General features: G+C 52.6%; 1 protein-coding gene across 7 annotated transcripts in view; it reads right to left on the bottom strand.

Moving 5' to 3' along the window:
* Window positions 1-256: 256 nt before the first annotated feature.
* Window positions 257-23,349, bottom strand: part of SLC37A1 (solute carrier family 37 member 1) — a 103,107-nt gene continuing 80,014 nt past the window's right edge. For 4 of the 7 annotated variants that reach the window (XM_055414509.2, XM_055414499.2, XM_055414489.2 and 1 more), the window contains exons 11-20: window positions 21,725-21,856; window positions 18,749-18,839; window positions 15,713-15,775; window positions 15,261-15,346; window positions 14,169-14,217; window positions 12,933-13,006; window positions 10,799-10,877; window positions 6,364-6,461; window positions 1,664-1,728; window positions 258-1,213 (exon numbers count right to left, since the gene is read on the bottom strand). In XM_055414509.2, the coding sequence (XP_055270484.2) occupies window positions 1,198-1,213; window positions 1,664-1,728; window positions 6,364-6,461; window positions 10,799-10,877; window positions 12,933-13,006; window positions 14,169-14,217; window positions 15,261-15,346; window positions 15,713-15,775; window positions 18,749-18,839; window positions 21,725-21,856 (753 nt within the window). In that variant the 3' untranslated portion in view covers window positions 258-1,197. The other 3 variants (XM_088834635.1, XM_088834630.1, XM_088834626.1) reach the window with 3 other exon arrangements.

Genomic DNA, 23,349 nt, shown 5'->3' with positions numbered 1-23,349 from the left:
CAGTTACTTTTAGTCCCTTACAGTTTCTCTGTGTCGTTGCTGGAAAAGAGGTTCGCCCAGGTGCAAGCTCTGCAGCAAAGGGTCCCAGGTCCCAGCCTGCCTCGGGGTGACCCCTTCTCTGCTGGAAACGGTCTCCGCTTCCAGCTGCAAAACCGCAGACTGAATCCAACCCTGAGAAAACCAAGGGCACGGGCTCTCCCTGGAAGTTTTCTTTTTTGAATATAATGGCGATGTGAGCAGAAATAACCAATATTCTGCCTGAGTTTTTTTTTTAAACATTTTATTTCAAAGGGCAACAACTGAGGAAACAAGTGCCAGAGAACAACCGGAGTTTGTCTTAATAAATAACAAGGCGCCACCTGCGCCTCCTAAACTTCTATAACACCTCACACATTTCAATAAATAAATCCGCTCCAGTGCCGAGTCTCTGAGGACAGGCCCAGGTCTGCAGTGTTGGCGGGGACAGAGGGCTGGGCAGAGGGACTGGCCAATCCCAGCCCCAGGCCTGGCCTCACTGTCCTCCTGGCCAAGCTTCATGGGGCCAGTGGCGTCATGGCCCTTGGGGTTCCAGTGACAGGAACCTCTGGGGTTCTGTGGTGGCCCTCCAGCCAGTCTGAAGGCTTTGATGGTTTCGCCGCAGTCCACCCTGGACCGTTTCCGGGTGGGCGAAGAGCAGGAAGAAGTGCTGGGGACATCCTTGGTCTAAGCTCTCTCCGCGTTGGTGTGAACGCAGGTGTCAGCTCTGTCCTTGCAGAGGCGTCTCTGCTGAGTGCTCTCCCACCACCTGTAGCATCTCTACTGTCCCCCGGTGCGTTCCTGTCATCAGAGCTCCACCTGCTCCGACATCAGTGCTATAATACCTGAGAGAGACCAGGGCTGGCCTGGGTGCCACAGCAGTCCTGGCCGCCGTCACTCTGGACGTGGAGCGGCCGTCCAGCGCCCGGGAGGTGTCTGCTTGAGGGGCTCAGTGGGTGGCAGCCAGCACTGCCTATGGGCTCCCCTCCCGTGGCCCGAACCCCACGGCCTGGCTGACACAGAACCAGGGATTCTCAAGGTGGTGTGTGTGTCTTTTCCAGGTGAATGTGCAAAAGGCAAGGGTAAATCATTCTTTTCAACACAGGATCCTTTATTTGAACTTTTTCTTGAAAAACAGTTTGTGAAGGATGGGCCCAGCCCTCCTTCATGGGACTCGAGGGCTCAGTGTTCCTTAAACCTGGAAGAGGAGGAAGAAAAAGCAGCTGGTCACCCGGCCCGCGGCACTCAATTCACAGCCAAAGCGCAGCACCCAGGTGCCCGCTTCTCCCCCTCTGCCAGGGACTCCTGAGGCCTCCTGTTCCCCTGGCCTTGGGGAGAGGGGAGGGGACAGGACATAGGAAGGGGGGCAGAGCCAGGCAGAGCCCGGGAGCTGCTGTTTGTCCCAAAGCTGCAGCCCAAAGAGAAGAACAACTGAATCAACTCCCCATACATTTTTTTCACTCTATTTTGAGAAAAGACTTACCTGGATCACATCCCCACCAGGTATTTATTAGGAAAGGAGAAATGAGAGTGAGTGAGGTGAAGAGTGCCAGGGACCTGGTGAGCTGTGGCCTTTCAGGAGAAGCCGGGGTGGCAGTGGACAGTAAGTGATGGGCATGGGTGGGGCGCGGGAAGGGGAGACACTTACGGAACCTGGTTTCCTGTCGCTGACCCTGGGCAGCTCAGCTCCTTGTGTATGAGGCGGATCAGAAACTGCACGTGCCCAAAACAAAATGAAGACCACATTATTGCTGGGAGACCCTGGGCGGGCGCCCTGCTGTCACTGGGGAGGGGCTGGCACAGCCATTCCCCATTCTGCCAGTTCCCCCTGCCCAGCAAGCTTGGCATTCAAGTTCTAGTTCGTCATGTCTGTGGTTCCCTGTGTCACATGATGGGGGCAGGGGGCTGCCCCATGCCTCTAAATGTAAAATTCTGAAGCAGAGCAGCAGGCACCCCAGACCCCCACCTCAGGCACAGCTGCCTGCAGGCCTGGTCTCAGGGCAGGGTTGCTGGGCTGCTGGTCACATAGTCCCATGGGTCACAGTGGAGGTCGTGCTCCTGGGAATAAGGCCCTTAGGCCAGATTTCAGCCAGAAGGATGTCTGTTTAAATGAAATTAGATTAGTCATAAAATATTCAAGGGAAAAAAAGGACAAGGTGACTCACCATCGGAGACCGGGGGGACTCTGAGGCCATGCGAGTGCTCACTGGCCACTGTCACCAGAGGCCCCAGCCACCCCTGGGGAAGCTCCTGGGACAGCTGGGCCCCAGCCCTAGGCCTGTGCTTACCCCGCGGTCTCAGCGCAGACCCATAAGAGCTCTGCCTTCATCTCCCTCACGACCCTCACCTGCCAAGACGGCGGAGTCCATGTACACATCCCGGCCTGCAGTGAAGTCTCGCCTTCAATGGAACCATCTGCATCTGCGAACCTAGTCTTTCCCTAAGCGCTGTGCTCCCCCGCACCCCCCAGGAGGAACCCCCATGATGTGAGTTGCTCAGGGCTGTGAGAGGGGCTCTCAAGGAAGTCCTGGCTCTCGTGGCCCCTCCTCTAGGGAAGCTGCAGGTGCCCTGGGCCTAGGAGGCCCTGGCAGTGGGGGTGCTGGAGGAGCTTTCAAAGGGCTCCTTCAATGAAACACGAGCTGCCAAGTACCAAGTCTACCGGCAGACTCTGGGAGCAGAAACGTTTGTTTTCTTAGATGCAGAAGATTCAGGAAGGAGCTTAAGTCACGCCTCATATGGTGGCTGTGCAGGTTGAAGACAACAGGTGTTTCTCCTCGAGGACTGACCTACACGCGGAGCTCCTGGGATCTCGGTGGCCGAGCCAGAGGGTGGGGATTTGACAAAAGCTCCGAGCAGTGTGGGTGGCTACGTCACACTCCGGCTAAAGACACCGATCCTGTGAACTTGAACCCCGAGACTCCATGGCCTAGCACTGCCTTGCTGAGTTTGAGCTGGAGTCTCCTCAATACGAATTCCAGGTCCAATATGTGCAAAACTGTATCGGGGAGGGCCCGTGACCACAGAAAGCAGATCCTTAAGAGGAAGGACCCTCGAGTGTTTTCTCTGGGCCGGGGTGCCCTGGGAGCCACAGCGACAATTCTGAAGGGCAAACACCAGCTTCTCAGACAGGACAAAAGTGGCCTCTGTGTGCGGTGCCCGCAGTGAGCGGACCTCCCAGGCCCAGAGCCCAGGGACCAAAGTTGGAGACCGAGGAGCAGGCCCGAGGCTTGGGAAGCACAGCCCCCAGGTGTGAGTGTGGCCGGACAGTCCTCAGGCCCCCAGGGTGACCTGCCAGGTTCACTGCGGTCCAGCCTCAGACCTGCAAGGAGAAGCTGGCCTGCGGACCCGCAGAGGGAGGAGGTGCGTCTGGTCTTCAGGGCTGAAGGCTCGTCCTCGGGGGGCCGCCGAGCCGCCTGCTGAAGCCCTCCCTCTCCTGCAGTGGCTGTGGCTTCAGTTCCTCATCTAACCTGGCTGGTCCCGCAGCCTCAAAGTTTTTACTTATCTGAGGTGTGTGTCTTCCCTTTTGTCCTCTCTGTGTTTTGACATTTCAGGTGTGTCTCTTGTAATCGGGGTCCGGGTTTCCAAGCCCGTCTTCTGTCTGCTGGTAGGGGTGCATCAGCCAGCCTGCACTTCTGCTTGGATCCTCCCCCAAGGTCCCTTGCATCCACCCCATGTCTGCACATCGTCGCAGGGGCTGCTTCTGTCCTCAGCTCTTTTCAGAGTCCTGGCCTCTGCAGTCTTTCTTTAGAGCTCCTCCTGGACAGCACAGGGCCTCCAGTCTGTCTGCTCTCCAGTATGTTCCATCTCTTCCTGGGCTGCATTCTGGATTATCCCCTTATACCTGCATTTCACCAGCCCTGTCTTTTTCAGCTCTTGTTCTTTTCTCTGGATTTGGTTTCTTCTTTGCCATCTTTAGTAATGTTTTCTTGTTTTTTTCATCTTTCAAGAATTGAGGTATGATCCCTGGGTTGGGAAGATCCCCAGGAGGAGAGCATGGCAACTCACTCCAGTATTCTTGCCTGGATAATCCCATGGACAGAGGAGCCTGGAGGGCTAAAGTTGGACACGACTGAAACGACTGAGCACGCGCCCATATAGCTGATTTACAGTGCTACACCGGTCTCTGATGTGCAGTAAAGTGACTCAGTTTATACACATATATTATTTTTTTATATTCTTCTCCATTATGGTTTATCCCAGAAGACTGAATACAGTTCCCTGTGCTATACGGTAGGACCCTGTTGTTTATCTGTCTTCTACATAATAGTTCGCCTCTGCTAATCCCAAACTCCCAATCCTTGCCTCCCACCACTCCTCCTTGGCAACCACATGTCTGTTCTGTATGTCTGTGAGTCTGTTTCTGTTTCATAGATAGGTCATTTGTGTTGTATTTTAGATTCCACATATAAGTGATATCACATGGGATCTGTCTTTCTCTTTCTGACTTACTTCACTTAGTATGATAATCTTGGTGATTTAGTCGCTAAGTCGTGTCCGACTCTTTGCGACCCCATGGACTGTAACCCACCAGGCAATCCATAGGATTTCCCAGGCAAGAATACCGGAGTGCGCTGCCATTCCCTTTACCAGGGGATCTTTCTGACATAGGGATTGAATCCAGGTCTCCTGCATTGCAGGCAGATTCTTTACCAACTGAGCCACCAGGGAAATGCTAAATATGTTTATTTTTAGTTTATCTGGTAACCCTTTTACCCGTGTTTTTTTTTGGGGGGCTCCTGTCTGTTGTGCCTGTCACCCCATCACAGCAGACTATTTCCTGATTTGGGGTATGAGCTTGTCTGCAGCGGGGTGACAGCTGTGGGACCCCATGACACTGGGGTGAGGTTTGTCCCTCTCAGTTGATTTGGGATTTGCTTCTGCCGAAGAACCGGTTATATCTGCATCCCGGGACCAATTTTACTCATTTTTTGTAATACTTTCTGAGTATTTTAATACTCATTTTTTGGTAATATTACATACTCATTGTGTAATATTTACACAATGTAAGTTAAAAGTTGAAGGTTACTGTAGTCTTCAACTAAAGGTTAACTTTTAGCCCAGTTTGGTGAGCAGGCTAAGAAGTCGCAGATCCTGGTTCTCTCCTGTGCCAGTATGCATATGTGTTTATGCTTTCACTGTACCCAGAGCTCCCTGAGGGTCTGGGCTTGAGGAGGGGGTTTCCACTTCCAGCTCCCCATCCTGGGCCAGCCCAGCACCTGTGGCTGGGGACTGTGGTGGGGGAGGTATAACTGCTCAGCATCAGTTTGGGTACATATTTCACGTAGTCTCTACATTTCTGGGTCCTGGGGATGTCCCTTCCTTTCTTACGAGTTTAGTTGTGCAGTAAAAGGAAGTTTAATGTATATATACACGTTATTTCTGAAATAGAAGAATATTCTGTCTTTAAATAGCCATAATTATGGAAGTTTCACTGCTACCTGGCAGAAATGATCTGGGGGCTTAACTGAGGAACTGCTTTGCACACCTCACAGGTTCATAAGCTGAGAGTTGGTATTTGATTGTATATAAAGTTGGGGACCTGTGACTTAGGGCTTCCGGGAATGAAAATATAAACTTCCAAGGTGCTCAACTCATTTGTGCTGGGGTAAATGTTCACTTTTCCAGGTGACTTGAGACAGTGGCTTCAGGTCTGGGCCTGGTGTGGGGTGACTGCTAAGGGTGAGCGTGGTGGCCACTCTAATAGGTGGCCCCTGCAGGACTGTGCTGTGGGGATGGGCCTTTGCCATCCCCAGGAAACCCTCTGATCTTCTCATGCAGGAGGGGACAGGCCACAGGGCCCAGAGAGCGGAGTGCTCAGTGCTGCCTGAGCAGCCCTGGCTCCTCTTCTGACCTCCGGTCCTCTGGGTGCAGGAATCAGGCACTTCCCCAGTGCAGCTGATCACGGACAGTAGGGGTGTGGGAACGGTCAGGGCACCGGGCGGGACTCGGCGCACCGTCCTCTTTAATCCCCACAGAAACACAGTAATCCTGTTCCTGGTGGCCCCATGCTGCCCACTTCAAGGTGGATGCTTTGAAGCAGAGGGGCTCAGGAACCACCCAAGTCATACACGAACCCCACCACTCACAGCTGACGGGCTCAGGATCCGAGGCCGGGGAGCCCCTGCTCTTGACCTCTTGCCCATCCTTCTGGAAACTAGCTGCTGCTGCTCTGGATGCATCAAAACCAGAGGGAGAAAAAGCCCTGGACCAGGAACACTGAGGGACAATCACCGGCCCAAAGTCCCCTAGGAGCGGCAGAAATCTGCAGGGAAAAGCGTCCCCAGCGTTTGACCGTGACAGTCACAGAGACATTTGTGAAAGCCTTGGAGGAAAATTGAGGCGACTCACCAGTAAGGCACAGGCATCTGCGAACATGAGCATGTAGAACACGTTGTTCCATCCTGATGGGGAGATGAGCCCTGCCAGCAGCGGGCCCAGCGCTGCTCCTGGATGAGGAAACGGACACATGTGGTGCTGTGTGCAGAGGACCGTGGGCCGCAACCGCCAAATACCCAGGCCCAGTAAACATAAGGGAGTCCTCAACACCTTATTCATAATTAACACACACACACACACGCATTAAGGGGATGTCCCTGTGGCCCAGTGGTTAAGACTCTGTGCTTCCACTGAAGGGGCACAGGTTCAACTCCTGGTTGGAGAACTAAGATCCTTCACACTACCCCCTCCCTCACAACAGCAGGAATGCTGGGGCACATTCCCATGGGAACTGGGGGTCTCCTCCAGACCCCACTCAGACCCCACTCAGACCCCAAAGACCAACAGTTTACACACTCCCCCGTGCCTGCTGCACAGAAGAGCCTTTTAATGAGTGATTAAGCCCCGTCTTAAACGTGAATATACTAGGGGACAACCAAGGGTCACTAGTATCAGAGGAACGCCTCAACAAGAAAGAAAACAATCAGGGGAACCTGGAGGAAACAAACAAATCAGGGAGAAAAACATTCCTAGGAAAGCATGTCACACCCACAAGAACCACAGAGAATGAAGTTGAAACGTGTGAAACCCCCACGTGTATGTCTGAAAACCATCTAACACCAGCAACTGCCCAGGACTCAATCTCATAGCACCGCATCCATGAAGAAAGAACAGGAGGGATTAAAAGGGCAGAACGACACCAACGAATAGAACACTGTGACGGTAGAAAATAAAAAGTCGAGTGCAGGAGTGGGAAAGGAAAGCCAACAGCACCTCTGAGAAGAGGGAGGAAAAGAACAAAGACACAGGCAGACGAAGAAAAGAGAGAAATGAAGGATGGCTCCAGAAAGCTGACCACTGACCGGCAAGTTTCCAGGAAGACAAATAGAGGAGGAAGCTTGTCAAAGAGAAAACGCAGCACCGTTTCCCAGGGATCAGGGGCCTCTGTTTCCAGGCTGGGTGGGTCCTGAGTGCCCAGGGCACAGGGGTGGGAGAAGGGATGCAGAGAGGCTACAGAGATACAGGGAGCTGGGGACCTCTGAGGGGGACGACCAGAGGTCAGAGATGGAGCTCTTGCTAAGGGTGACAAGAGGCCTTCCTGTGATGATGACAGAGCTAGAAGACACTGACTCTGGAGAAAATTCCGGAGTGGGGCGTGGGCAGGGGACTATAGTTTTGCATTCAGTACAGTTCCCAAGTTTAGATATTTTCTTAGATAGTTTCTAAGTTTAGACTTAGGATAGTTTCTAAGGCTATCTGGTTTCTCAAGTGACATCATGTGTTACTTTGAGAAAATAAAAATGAACTTGAAGAACGTCTGGGTTCGAATGCATTGCATAAACATATAGAAACAACCAGTTTGCAGCCCCTGGGGAGCAGAGCTCAGCGCTGTGAACACATCACACACATCAGCTGGAGTCCCTGGAACCGTCAGCTCTGGTGAATTGCAAGAAGGCGTTCCGCTCATTAGGCTTCCCCGACGGCTCAGTGGGTAAAGAGACCGCCAGTGATGCAGGCGATACAGTGGACCTGGGTTTGACCCCTGGGTCAGGAACATCTCCTAGAGGAGGAACTGGAAACCCACTCCAGGATTCTTGCCTGGAAAACTCCATGGACAGAGGAGCCTGGTGGCTACAATTCATGGGGCCGCAAAGAGTCAGACATGACTGGGCAGGGTAGCACTTTCGGCTCATTTATAATGTCAAACTCTGCCTCCAAAGGAACCAACATTTATGACCTTTAACAAACATATCGGGGCCTATGCCCTTGAGAATCGGAATTTTGCTGAAACTGTGTGTTCCCACTTGAGCCCTGCTCGGCTTCGGTGTCCTTGGGCAGCACTTAAGCAGAGAAACGAGGCAGACGCAGCGGCGGATGAGCCTGCATGCCGTTTCCATGGCAACCACCTCCAGGTCCTCCTGCACTGGGGCTGGCACAGCCTGGGGGAGTTCGAGTCCAGCCAGACCCTGACGTGCGTGCGAGCGATGACTCTGGATGGTCAGCACTGAACATAGAGGAGCGCAGAGGTCGAGGTGGTCTGAGTCACCCCCTGCTGTCCTCCTGTGGGGGTGGGAGGAGTTCACAGCTGGGCTTTGGTTTTTCCTGTGGCTCAAAGCTGCCCTGGTGCATAGATGCTGAGCCTCCACCCTGGGCCCAGGACTTCTGCTTCCCTCTTGTTTTTGAAAGGAAATCAAGAAATATGTGGCCTTCCAGCTGCTTCATCATTTCCTCTTTTTCAACCCCTCATCTTCTGCTTTAAAATATGTCAGCACTGCCAGCCGAGCTCTGTTTGCTTTCAGAAAAGGGTGTCACAGTGGCAGCCGGGGATGGACTCAGACAGAGGGCTCTGCAGACAGGAGGTGGGAGGATGCTGCCAGGTTGCTCAGCCCCCGAGAACCGTGCCCAGCCCAGGAGTCTCCCGATGACCTCACGTCTTCCAGGCTGCAGAAGCTTTTCGTGTGCTGTGAGAGCCAGGATACCAGGCTGGTGGGCCACGGACATCTGTCACATGACACGGCCCCGCCCCCATAGCCCTTTCCCCAGACTTGTCCCAAAGGGAATGGTCTCCCTGCAGATACCAGAGCGGTGACCATTGTCACAGTGTGGCAGGAGTAGGAGCTGTGGGGCCCTATCCCCATGAGCTGTGAGGGCTGAGGGGGGCCCTGGCCTCTGTCCCCTGAGCCCTCACTTGCAAACCCAGCAGTCTGGACGGGAGACCTTCTCCCCACCCCCAAGACCTGTCTGTGGTCTCCTGCCTTAAAGTCACCCCGCAATGCCCTCCTTGCCCACTCACTGAGCACCCACTCCATCCTGGGCACCGCCGGGGGGTTGAGAACACAGCAGAAAACGAAACCAACCCCTGCCTGGGGCTTCCCACCAGGAGCAGGGAGAGGACAGTACAGATGAGACAGTGGACGGGGCCCCGGAGGAGGGTGGGCCAGGAGGGAGGCCCTGAGTCTGGGTGGGGAGGGGTCTGCAGGACCCAGACAAGGTGGGTCGAGGAGAGGCCAGTGTTTGGAGGAACGGTGCTCACAGAGCCACCTTCATCCAGCCAACGCTCAGTTTACTGCGAGAGGGTGTTCCAGGCCCCTAGGGCCTGCCCCACCTGGCCTGCCCTCTCTTTCACTGGCCCCCTGGCATCAGACACTTGTGGTGGGAAGCAACACGCCAGGATGCAACCCGAGACCTCCTGGAGAAGCCATGGGGGCCACACCAGCCCACCTCCCGCCTCCAGTTCCAGGGTCTGCAGAGCACAGGCAGCTTCGGGGTCTTGGCGGGAGTGGTCCCAGAGTGCGTGCTCCCAACTGAGCCTCAGGAAAGTTCAAGGACATCCCTGTCAGCCTCCTGACTCTCGGATCAGGACAGGCTTGCTGTCCCCAGGTCCCATGCGCCCAGCTCACAGGGGCCAGGGGCTTGTTTGGCCCCCTTTCTTTCCTCAGAACACGCTGCTGTGTTCTCTCCAGAACCCCTGACAGGGCTGGTGACACTCGTCTCATGTACTTTGGGACCCACAGCTCACCTGTCATTTACCTTTCAGTAAGATTCTATCCCAGCTTCCCAGGTGGCGCTAGTGGTAAAGAACCTGCTTGTCAATGCAGGAGATGTAAGAGAGAGATGCAGGTTCAATTCCTGGGTTGCGAAGATCCCCTAGAGGAGGGCAGGCTACCCACTCCAGTATTCTTGCCTGGAGAATCCCCATGGACAGAGGAGCCCGGCGGGCTATAGTCCATAGGGTCGCAGAGTTGGACACGACTGAAGCAACTTAGCCCACATGCACTTATGCAAGAATTCTATCCCCCTTGAAATGACAGTGATAAACAGCAGACCAGTGGCCTGTGGGCCAGTTTTCCCATTGCTGGCTTGGAGGAAAACCTGGGGCCATGTCCTCTCACGTTGAAGAAACCTTGACCTGCCAGCCACACACCACGTCTCCTCTGACAGCCTCCCATCAAAGACATTGGCAGGGCCAGCTGCTCACTTTCCAGGGTTTGCATGTGCTTTGGATCTGCTCACATTTTAAGGAGGACTGACTGGGACTTTCCTGCTGGTCCAGTGGTTAAAACTCCACACTCCCAATGCAGAGGGCCCAAGTTCAATTCCTGGTCAGGGACCTAGATCCCACAACCAAATGCCACAACTAGATGCTATAACTAAAGACCCTGCATGCCACAGCTAACACGTGGCCCAGCCAAACAAATAAATATTAAAAAAATAAATAAAAGAAGAAGGCCAGCTGATCCTGATAACACAAAAGCAATTGGAATCCTGGGCATCTGCTAGCTAGATGTGATGACATGGTTTCCCCTTGGACCATGATGAACCTCCTTGGGCTGAAACATCCACGTACCTACAGATCCGGTTCCGTCGATGATGGCAGTCACGGTGGCCAGGGCATGGGAATTTCCCTTCAGGCTTTTGTGCGTCCCCTGGAGGAGAAGGAACATCAGTGTGAAACATGCCCCAGCAATGGCAGAGTGAGAAATAAACCTACACCTCCTGCACAACAATACACCCGAATCACTGTGCAAAGCAAAACGTGGGGTATTTTCATCAGGAGATTGAAGCTCTACTCCATCCTGGAAAAGTGTGCAAAGCCTCAAGTGTTTTTAATAGTAAAAAACCATCAGAGATATTAATACTTGTCCTCAGAGATATTAATACTTGTCCAAGTGCATTCGGGTTTCCCTGGTAGCTCAGACAGTAAAGAATCTGTCTATAAAACAGGAGACCGGGGTTTGACCCCTGGGTCATGAAGATCCCCTGAGGAGGGACTGGCAACCCACTCCAGTATTCTTGCCTGGAGAATCCCATGGACAGAGGAGCCTGGTGGGCTACAGTCAGTGGGGTCACAAAGAGTCAGACACGACTGAGCGACTAACACTTTCAAGTGTATCCTAGTTAATAGAACTCTTGGAATTCTCTTCAATAAAGAAGCCTTTCCTTGGCCTTCCTTGCCCTGAGGCACCGTGTCATCCAGCGTGGAAAACGAAAAGACGAATGGAGCTCGTCCTGTCCCCAAGTTGACCACTGGAGCCGGCAGAAAAGACTGAGGGCGCTCGGGAGCTGTGGGGAAAAGATGCTGGACAGACGGCTGAGAAGCCTGGCCTCCCTTCCACAAGTCTGCACACCACGTGTGGGGAACTGCTTGTGGTTTCAAATAAGCTTTTAATTTAGAACAACCTTAGATTCACAGAAGATGTGCACAGAGAGAACAGAGCTGTTGCAAGCCCTGCGCTCGCTTTGCCCTGTGTTAGCATCTTGCACTGCTGGGCGACATTTATCATGATGAATGACCCAGTACTGATGCCTCACTCACGAAAATCCATGATTTTTTCAGACCCCTGGCTTTTCATCTAGTGCTAACGAATCTGTGTCCCAGGGGCCACCCAGGACGTTTAGTCCACGTGTCTCCTGGGGCTCCTCTTGGCTGTGACAGCTTTGCAGACGTTGTTTCTGGGACTTTCCTTGTTTCCCGTGATTGGATGGGTGTGGGTTCTAGGAGGGAGACCACGGAGGTGAAGGACCGTGGGCATCACCTCTCACCCTGCATCCACGCATCAGCTTGATGCTTCCCTGCTGGTGCGGACCGTGACCTCTGTGGAGGGGGGCGCTGTTGGCCTTCTCCCCTGAGAGAAGTTACTCGCTCCCCCCTCCCCACGCTGTCCTCTGCAGGAGGAGGTCTCTGGGCTCAGCCCACCCCTGAGGACAGGGGAGGTGGGCTCCCTGCCGCAGGGCAGAGGACCTGCCTACAACCTTCTGTACAGGACACTGCCTCTCCTCTCCCAGTTATTTATGGACACTACTTCCTTTATCAAGGGACTTTGTACTTCAGTGCAGTGCGTGTATCCTGCTGATGTCCACACGTGGCTCCCGTGTGACATGTCTTTCCTGTCAGGTAGATGAGATGGCCCTGCTGCCTCCTGGTCCCTCTGGCCTAGAGTCAAAGGCCACCTGTCAGCAGTGCTTCCTCCTGGAAGAACTGGGCAGGAGCCCCCGTGGATCCCCAGGCCGCATGGAATTCACCAGCCAGTGCAGTAAACATTTCTTTACTACACTGGCCTCTACCTTGAAGCATGTCCTCCCAGGGCCAGGACCCCGCCTGGCTTGTCCCTGCAGTCCCCAAGACCAGCAGAGGGCTGGGCACAGAGTGGGACACCCACAGCAGATTGGACTCTGCTGAGGCCCTAAGGGTGGGCTCCAGGGGTCACGACCACTGGCTTCCAGGGCTGCCAGAGTGGCTCAGAGGAGTGAGCCAGATGCTGGCATCGGGCCTTGGGCCACTGGTTTACAGGACGGGGTGGCCATGTCCCCTTATCTGCTTCAGAAGACTCTTAGCATCCTTACTGGCTGTCTGCACAAGAGTGCTCATCGAAACAGACCGTTTCACTATCAGAGACCAACCATCACAATGGTTGTGATGGAAGAGGGGGCCACCCTGCCAGCATCTGGCCCCGGCTCTGTGATGAGCTTCGCGTACTCACCAGGTCGGCGGACACGGCAGTTGTGATGAGCGCGTATGGCCCACTGACCAGGGCCCCGCTGAGGAGCAACATGGCTGCGGGAAACAGAAACCCAGAGGGGGAGTCAGCCAGCAGAACAGACCCCTGGGGGAGCTTCCACCGCCTAAGCTTCTCCCTGTTGGGCATCCTGGCACTGCATGCTGGCCCCACCCTCAGCTGGACACGGGCCGGTCCTGGGAAGATGCCCACACCACCAGGGAGTGGCCGTGGATGGAGCAAGCGTCATAACCATCTTCCGTTAAACTTGCCCCGAGCTGGTTGTAGGTCTAATCCCACTTTCCCAAAGACTCAAGCCGAGTTTAGAGAACCTGGCCCCTGTTTCCTTGAACCTGGAGAGCAGAAGCCATGCTGCGAGGGAGTGAGAACCCCGACGTCTGAGCACAGACGTGACCACAGGCATGATGTGTGTGAGCACCCGATGCTGCCACCACCACAGCCTTATCTGCAGCGGATAGGACTTCCTCTCTTTGCCCACAGACGCTGACAGCCACCCCCAGGAGACCTGGGGCCCCAGCACAGCCCAGTCCCCGATGGGTGGGGCCACCGTGCCCAGTCTCCTAACCTGACTCTAGGTTCACTTTCCCCAACCACCCTCCGGGTCACATTGCTCTGCGTGGAAGCTCCTGGACTGATGGGTCACTTCATGGGCCCCTCGCATCTGGAGTTTGCCCTCTGGGTAACTTTAAATGGGATCCCTACCAATCCCCTCTGCTGGGTTGTGAGACCAAAAGAAGCATTTACTCAGCGTCAGAGCCTTAATTTGATAGAGCTGCTTGTGGAAAGTTAAAAATAGAGACTGTGCCCAGAGTGGCATCTGACAGAGCAGCTCAGAGGGCAGGCTGCGCCCGGGCTTGTGATGCTGGGGGTGCAGAACTTGGAGACCACAGTACCGCCTGCTGCCTTCCAGGGGATGTGGGCTTCTCTGAGTGGCTCCTGCACTGGACACCCAGGGCTTCTCACAGGCCAGCCCCAGGGCCTGTACTCTCCCACACTGGCCCTTAAACCTGCGGCCTCAGTTCTGCAGGCAGGATCCCCGTGGGCCCCTCTGAAAGTACCCCTTCCAAGGAGGAACACAGGGATGATTTTAGCCACAGTGCGCAAGCTGCATCTTTGCTTCTTTGCTGATTTCTCAGTTCGTCTCACAAAGCTATGTGGACCAAAAAAATGGCGAAGGAAAGAAAGACCTCATAGACTCACCTATGGTGGCTTCCAGCCCCATTCTGCTGATGGAGGAGAATGCGTAGAGCTGTGAACGGTGTCAAAACAGGAGAGGAACAAAGGTTTACTATGAGTAGCTGAGAGATTTCCCAGGAATGTGTATTTCTGAAAAGTGACCCTTGGGCAGCAACCAGACAGTGGAAGGAACGCCATGCTGCCCAGGCAGGCTGTACAAAGACAGGTGTCCAGATGCTTGCAAACTCTCCCCAGGCTGGACGCAGACATGTAGGGTCTGATCGCCCAGTGAGCTGGAAACCCGGGAGCGCTCCACCCTGAGCTCCTGGGGAGGACCCTGGGTTTGGTGCAGCTCTGCCTGAGCCCCATGTCCCCTCCTGGGCCATAAGCCCTGAACGCCAGGGCCCAGGTGGTAAGGGGACCCCAGTCAGTGCTTCTGTGTCAAGGTTCTTGGAGTGTCTGTCCTGGGCAGTGTCAGGGCCCCAGGATGACTGAAGATTGGGTTTTGTTCGGCCCAGTGGAGCGGCAGATGGGCAAAGGAGTCAGTGCAAGTTGATGAGCAATAATACTACGTGTGATACTGTTAAGGAAACAGCGATGGGATAACCATGACCCTTGCCTTCACCCTGTGAGGTGGTGCTGCCACAGCCTCATTTTCAGATGAGGAAACTGGGGCTCAGAGGGACAGTCACCTGCCCACGGTCACACACAACTAAACACTCAAAAAGCAATGGCCCCTGGGTTATGAGTGGAGGGGTAGCGCTCCCCGGGGAAGCGGGTAGGGCAGCCACAGCGGGGGTGCTACAGATGAGCAGGAGCCTGCTGGGGGGAGGGGAGAGGCGGGGAAGGGCACCCCAAAGAGATCAGCCCCCACACACACATGTGAAGGCAGCGAGGAGGGGGAAGCCGCGCTGGTAAGCAGCGTGCAGGGGGCAGGGGGCTGGGGGAGGGGAGGCTGAGTGGGGGCACTGAGCCGGGTGGAGGTGACACCAGGTCCCGGCAACCAGAGCCCTGAGAGGAGCTGCGCTGGTGGCTGCAGGTGTGTGGGTGGGAGGACAGGTGGGCTGTTCTGGAGGCATGGGGGCCGTGACGAGGCGGAGGGGCTTCTGGGCTTACCGTCGGGGCTGCGAGCAGCAGCATCAGGCCGCAGGTGGAGGCCCTTTTCTCCAGGCGATCAGAGATCACACCTGCCAGGATCCCACCTGCAAGGCAGAGGGAGGGTCCTGAGGGGTGTACGTGCCCGGTGGGGTCCCATGGAGAGGAAGCAGAGCCCGCACTGCCGCAGCAGCAAGGAGAGGAGGACCTCCTCCCTGGGCCCTTTCCACCCCTTGAGCAGGTTGGCCCCAAAGCCCCTTTGCCCGTGAGCATCCTAGCACCACCACTCTGTCGCCCACCAGGTGTCCTGGTCCCAGAGAGCCCAGGATGGTGAGGGACCTGCTATCAGACGCCAGGCACCGGGGGCCTCCCAGTAGGAAGTCAAGTCAAACAGCGTCCAGGCTGAGGGTGTCCATGCATCACCTCAGTGGTGGAAGTTTTTGTCAAAGTAGGACAAGAGCAAATGAACTCACCAAAGATCCCGCCCACATCGAACAAGGTGGAGAGCTCCCCGGCCTTCTTGACATCAAGGTGATCTATTAGAATGATAGCAGAGTGTTTAAAGTGATAACCAAGAAGGACCCATTGTACAGTACAGGGAACTCTGCTCAATGTCATGTGACAGCCTGGATAGGAGGGGAGTTTGGGGGAGAATGGATACATGTATATGTATGGCGGAGTCCCTTGGCTGTTCACCTGAAACTATCACAACATTGTTAATTGGCTGTACTCCAACACAAATGTCACTGTGAGAAGGCCGCAGCAGTGTACAAGCCACACACAACATTCTTTTGTTTCACAAGCATGATTTAAACCAAGCAGCAATTATGAGATCCATGATCAGATTAGTGGAGGAGGCAATGGCAACCCACTCCAGTATTCTTGCCTGGAAAATCCCATGGACGGAGGAGCCTGGTGGGCTGCCGCCTGTGGGGTCGTACAGAGTCAGACATGACTGGAGCGACTTGGCAGCAGCAGCAGATCAGCTTAGCATTAAAATAGTAATTATCAGAGTAGATGGAAACAAAGGAGTGCGCTTTGTGGGCAGACACACAGAAAGTGTGAAAAACGAACACTCCCAACCGAAAGGTGAGGGTTCACCTGGCTCTGTCTGGGTATCACCCTGCCTTTGCTCTGAGTCCCCTCAGGGCAGCTGTGAGGTCAGACTCAGGGCTGCAGGGCATGGCCTGGGGGAAGGGCTGGCCCATGGGAGCCCCTCGACACAGACCATATGACCCCCCCGCTTTCAGACCTGGGAGGGGCTGGAACCTTCTCCCGCAGAGAAGGAGGCCGAGGTCTCAGGATGCTCAGCGCAGGACTCTGTGTCTCCGAACCCCCACCTACACTGGGTCTCGGCTGACGCTGGATGGTCCCCTTGCCGCCTCCGACTCCCATCCCGAGAAACTCTGCCCTGCTGCCTCGGGCTCACGTCCCTCTCTGCTGGTCCTTACAGCACTGCAAGTGAAATGGAGCAGGATATAATGGTTCTCCCCTCAGCCCGTGTCCTCCGCCTGCCTCTGTCTGTGGAAAAGCTTTAGCCAAAGAGTAAGAGTCAGAGCAGTGAGAAAACACAGAAACAAAAGAACACAGTCAAATGAGACCAAACGATAATAACGTAGCTATTGTGCAAAGTCAAGGACCTCCTCAAGGACTCTAGATAACGTTCGGGGCCATCTCCTGTGTCCTTACAGACACCGAGACCCCCACTAGGTGAAAGAAGTTAACTACATGATGATCAGACTGTAGTTGTGACATAAGCTGCCACAATTCCAAGAACTGGCCTCAAGGAAATGAACAAACCGATCCTGGAACTGAAGATTCAGTTCAGTTCAGTCACTCATTCGTGTCCAACTCTTTGTGACCCCATGAACCGCAGCACACCAGGCCTCCCTGTCCATCACCAACTCCTGGAGTACACTCAAACTCCTGTCCATCGAGTCGGTGATGCCATCCAGCCATCTCATTCTCTGTCGTCCCCTTCTCCTCCTGCCCTCAACCTTTCCCAGCATCAGGGTCTTTTCAAATGAGTCAGCTCTTCTCATCAGGTGGCCAAAGTATTGGAGTTTCAGCTTCAACATCAGTCCTTCCAATAAAAACCCAGGACTGATCTCCTTTAGGAGGGACTGGCTGGATCGCCTTGCAGTCCAAGGGACTCTCAAGAGTCTTCTCCAACACCATAGTTCAAAAGCATCAATTCTTCGGTACTCAGCTTTCTTTATAATCCAACTCTCACATCCATACATGACTACCAGAAAAACCATAGCCTTGACTAGACAGACTTTTAACTGAAGATTAACTGCACTGAAAACAAGATGACCCTGGTCAGACCACTGATGACCAGTATCCAGATGACTGTCAGAGCTGACTGTGCTGTTTCTGCATGTAGCCCCTCCCTCCATCTATAAAAGCTCTTACCTACTGGCTGACCATCAGTGGGGGTAAGTTGGCCTTTGGACAGGCAACCCCCCCCCCCACACCATCTCTGTTGCTAGCATCCAAAATATAACAAACTTTCCTTTCCCCAACCTTGCCTCTTTATTAGCTTTTGAGCAGTGAGCAACCCCACCCCACTTTCAGTTACACTGGGGACACGTGGTCTGTGCTCTGGAGCCCCCACGTCCCAAATTTCTCCTCTTTTTATATTCACTAGGGCACACACCTCCCAGGGACCCTGGTTTCTTTCCTTTGTCCTTGAAATCCCTGACTCGGGCCCAGAGGCCCTCCTGACTGTCTGGGGCCCTGTTCAGTTGTGGCTGCAACCCCCACACAGGGACCTCTCCTCTGAGAACTGCTGGTCCTTCCCATCTTCCCCTGTGGTCACGCCCAGGGCACAGGGTATGTGTTACCACAAACGAGTCTGCTATGTAGTAACCTACAGCTTTAGCCCCTGCTGGATTTCTGAAATGCAGGACAAGCTGTCTGCTTCCCCGGAGTTAGAGCTCAGCTCCAGGAAGTGATTTCCAGGTCAGTCATGAAGGCTGCATTATCTGAGATCCCCAGGGCCTCTCTCCCTGCTCACCAGCTGCTGTGACCAAGTCAGATGCAGACTAAATTTAAAAGCAGGCTGCCCCAGATAGGAAGCCCCCTGGGGAACCAGCAGCCACAGCTGGGATACACCATGCCAACCCTTTAAACTCCATCTAGGTTCTCATCATGGCAATAAAACATTCCTGTCTGAATTCTCTTTGTCTGCTGTTGATCAGTTGCTAAGTTGTGTCTGACTCTTCGCGGCCCCATGGACCGCAGCATGCCAGGCTCCTCTGTCTTCCGCTTTCTCCCAGAGTTTGCTCAGATTCTTGTCCACTGAGATGGTGATGCCGTCTAACCATCTTACTGTCGCCATATCTACCTCTCTTTGTCCACACGTTTCTATTAATCATGCTATGTGATTCAAGAGCATCATGCATCTCTCTCCTTCCCGAGTTTATAGACACTGGTGGATAAAAAGGAGTCCTGATCCCAGCCCTTGCACAGAACTCCCCAGCTGGGCTGCTAGCAACAGTACTCACCTACATTTGTGATGTAGAGTGGAAGCCAGAAAAGGAACGTGTAGCTGACCAGTTTCGCAAACAGCAGACACAGAGAGAACTCTATCACGCCCTGAAAGAGAGGGAAGGACAGAAGACGGACCTTGGCCCATGATCCCATAGAAATGGAGTGATGTTCTGACAAGTGAGGATTTGTAAGCAGCTTTTGGCAGGGAGGAGCTCTCGGCCGCAGGCCCCTTTTGTCTCGTCGCTTTAGTAAAGCTATAATGTGTTGTTATTGGTGTTGTTCAGTCCTAAGTCATGTCCAACTCTTTGGGCGGTAAACTGCCAGGCTTCCCTGGCCTTCACTGTCTCCCAGAGTTTGCTCAAACTCATGTCCATTGAGTCGGTGATGCCATCCAACCATCTTATCCTCTGACGCTCCCTTCTCCTGCTCTCAACCTTTCCCAGCATTAGAATTTTTCCAATGAGTCTGCTCTTCGCATCAGGTGGCCAAAGGATTGGAGCTTCAGCTTCAGCATCAGTCCTTCCAATGAGTATTCAGGACTGATTTCCTTTAGGGTGGACTGGTTCTTGCAGTCCAAGGGACTCTCAAGAGTCTTCTCCAACACCACAATTCAAAAGCATCAATTCTTTGGCGCACAGACTTATTTATGGTCCAACTCTCAACATCCACACATGACGACCAGGAAAACCATAGCTTTGACTATGCGGACCTTTGTCAGCAAAGCAATGCATCAGCTTTTTTAATAAGCTGTCTAGGTTTGTCATAGCTTATCTTCCAAGGAGCAAGCATCTTTTAATTTCATGGCTGCAGTCACTGTCCACTACATTTTAACTAAACTTAAACCAGTCATTCGCATACTGTACTCATTTCTGGCCGGGGCCAGATCTTTCAAATCTTTTGCTCACACAATACTTTGCCTAACTGGTCAGTTCTTTCCTAGATCAAAGAAGTAAAAATGAAAAATAAATAATTAATAGATGACCAGATCTCCTCCTTGGCTTCCCCTTCAGTAATCTCACAAGCAAACTGTGTGAACAATACAGCATCTGGAGGAAGACCCCAAAGAGTCGACAAGCCTACAGGGAGTGGGGGTGATGATGGCCCTGATCCTTCATCTCAGTGATTAACCGAGATTACTCTCTTTCTCTTTAAAAACTTTTGTGCCCTCTTCAGAGTTGGTTTTGGGGACACAAGTCCTCTTCCCTGATTGCTGGCTACTCTGGTTAAAGCAACTTTCCTTTCTATCAGCATTTGCTTCTCAAGTGTTGAATTCAAGCAGCGAGTAGCTGGACCTGAGTTCAGTGATTCCCAGAAGAGAAATGTAGATTCTGATGAGGAAACTGAGGTTTGGGGTCTCGTGGCTATTGAGAAATGCTTAAATGTTCCATTTTGTGTTTACGTTTAGAAAGAGGTGGCCTTTGTGAGACAGTAAGTCCAGGTATCACTTGGGAAATGAGCATGAGAAATTGGGTAACAGTAAGGAGCCGACCCCTCGGTTGCTTCTCCCAGGCTTTCACAGTGCATAGCTATGAACACCCTTCAAATCAAAGCAGAGGACACAATATGCAATTCATGTCAGTGCTCTGGAAATTAAACAACGTTATCACAGTCACACCCAGTATGGGAGGTGTGTATAATGTACTTCATGCTTACCAAGTGCGTGGCATGGCGCCTGTTGTGTAATTAATGATCTCATTTGGTCCCAAGAACAGCACTGTCTGGTTGTACAGCCACCGAGCCTGCTCTACAGGCGAGGAAACAGAGGCCCAGAGTGGTTACCACCTGTGCTGGGCATACCCAGACCGCCTGTGGCAAGGCTGGGTCAGGCCGGGCCAGGGCTCTGAAGCCTGTTCTTGCCTCCACCCAACTTCTATTTATGGTGGGCACCTTAATTTTAGCAACAGTATTTGACCCAGCTACACAATAAAGTAAGAACAGAGAAGTTACTACTCGTTATTAACAACGTTTAAAAAATAACTTTTATTTAGAACTAGCATCTCCTGCAGGCCAAACCCCCAGAGATCTTTGTTAGGGACCCTGGAGAGTCCAGGCCGGACCTTCAGTGGTCTCTTCTGGCAGGAGACCAGCTCCCGGGTCCTCAGCAGCCCAGTTTCATCTGGGAGCTGGCAGAACTTTCTGTTTAAAGCAGCAGTTCTCAGTTCCTTTATCGTGTGGCATGATGCTGAGCTTCTGGGTGCACTGTTGTGTTTCGAGCTCAGCACAGTTGCTATGGAGCCTCTGGGTTCCCTCTTCCATTTCTCCCCGAGGCCAGCATGAGGGAAGTGCCCTTGCCTGCATCTGTTCCCCTGGACAGGCACCCAAGGGCAGGAGCCAGGTGTTCTAGAGTGTGGCCCCCAGGGGCCAGCGTGCTCTCCCTCTCCTCCCATCTCTGCTCTCGGCTCCCTGCCTTTGACCCCTCCACAGCTCCACGTCAGAGGAACACAGTTTCTCCCAGGCCTTTGCACAGCTCCCAGGATGCTCTGCTCTGGGAGCTCATGGATTTCACATCCATAATATACATAAATAATATATTTTATAACTATTAACAAGTGAACAAAACATTGTGGCCTTATTCAGTCCTGAGCTGATCTGCTTGCCATTCTGGTTCATCCTATGGATTTCTATGGGCTTCCCAGGTGGCTCAGTGGTAAAGAACCTGCCTGCCAATGCAGAAGGCACAGTTTCGATCCCTGAGTCAGGAAGATCCCCTGGAGGAAGAAATAGCAACCCACTCCAGTATGCTTGCCTGGAGAATCCCATAGACAGAGGAGCCTGGCAGGCTGCATTCCATGGGGTCACAAAAAGTTGAACAAAACTGAGCCACTAAGGACAGCACTTGGATTTCTAATGTGTAGATAATGTGATCATGGATTTCTCTTTTTAAACTTATCAACAGCCCAGTGTCTGTTCACAGCATTACGGGTAATTTGTAGTAAACAGACACTGTTCACTGTTCACAAATGCCCCCTTCGAGAGGGTCGTGTACTCACGGGAATCTTCAGGGCCCCTGTGAAGCTGATGGCTGCCATGCCGCCCCCGCCATCTGCCGGGAGGATGACCACGTGGTTCTGGTGGACAGAGTGTTTCCCATCCGACACCAGCAGACGCTGCATCTCTGGGTCCTGGAGACGAACCCCGCAGGAAGAGAAGAAAACCTGTTATCAGGCAGTTGATTTTGGAGGTGGGTATGCCTTGGATAACGTTCTCACATGGCCATTGCTTTTATGGCCATCAGCATCCACGTGGTTTTGCGAAACTGAAACTCCAATACTTTGGCCACCTCATGCGAAGAGTTGACTCCCTGGAAAAGACTCTGATGCTGGGAAGGATTGGGGGCGGGAGAAGAAGGGGACGACAGAGAATGAGATGGCTGAATGGCATCACTGACTCGATGGATATGAGTTTGAGCGAACTCCGGGAGTTGGTGATGGACAGGGAGGCCTGGTGTGCTGTGATTCATGGGGTCGCAAAGATTCGGACACGACTGAGCGAATGAATTGAACTGAACTGAACTGAACTGAATCAAAGACATGCAAAATCTTTTGACTCAACTCTAGGACTCTATTTGCGAAAAATACTTTCGATGTGGAGAAATACTTATATGATAAAATTAATGTCACACCATTATTGAGAAAAATTGCTAAAGTACATCCACATAAATGACATATTCTGCAGTTGTTAAAAAAAAGAAAAGTTGTGAGATTTGAAGACATGAGAAAGTGCTTATGATGCATTAAGCAATAAAACATCATTCAAAAGCATTTTCATTATGATCTCATCGAATGTTTAAATACAAACCTATTTAAGTAGGTTAACTATTGGATTTATTTACAGGGAAAAATAAGCTAAATTCTAAACTGACAATGGTTATCACTCAGTGGTAGAATTATGTGTGAAAGTGAAAGTCGCTCAGTCATGTCCGACTCTTTGCGAGCCCATGGACTCTTCGGTATTCTCCAGGCCAGAATACTGGAGTGGGTAGCCTTTCCCTTCTCCAGGGGATCTTCCCAACACAGGTCTCCTGCATTGTAGGCGGATTGTTTACTGAGCCACAAGGGAAACCCAAGAGTACTGGAGTGGGTAGCCTATACCTTCTCCAGTGGATCTTCCTGACACAGGAATAGAACTGGGGTGTCCTGCATTGCAGGTGGATTCTTTACCAACCGAGAGCTATCAGGGAAGCCCCAGAATTATGTGTAATTTGTATGAAATCTCAGTTAATTTTTTACACAATACTGTATTTTTTAAAAAGTTCACAAAGGACATATATGATCATAAACAATATTATTTTAAACTTCATAAACTAATTCCAATAATTCATAAAATTTGATTCTGGACATCCCTAAAGTTTATCACCATTAAGGCAAAAAACAGTGGTTCCCAACTCAGGGTGGGACATCAAGTCAGAGCAAGGATGGTTGAAAAATGTCCTTCATAAAGGCACTATGAAGGCCGAAGATTTAAAAAGAGATGTTTCTATGTATTCCAGACTTTCCACAAAATGAAACAGGTTTTATTGATTTACCTTGCCCACTCCAGTATTCTTGCCTGGAGAATTCCATGGACAAAGGAGCCTGCCAGGCTACAGTTCACTGGGTCACAAAGAGTCAGACAC

Source organism: Moschus berezovskii, chromosome 1 (assembly GCF_049115385.1).
Source record: "Moschus berezovskii isolate FMDL1 chromosome 1, NW_MosBer_1.0, whole genome shotgun sequence".
NCBI classification, from domain to species: Eukaryota; Metazoa; Chordata; class Mammalia; order Artiodactyla; family Moschidae; genus Moschus; species Moschus berezovskii.
This window is presented reverse-complemented; position numbering and strand designations above follow the sequence as displayed.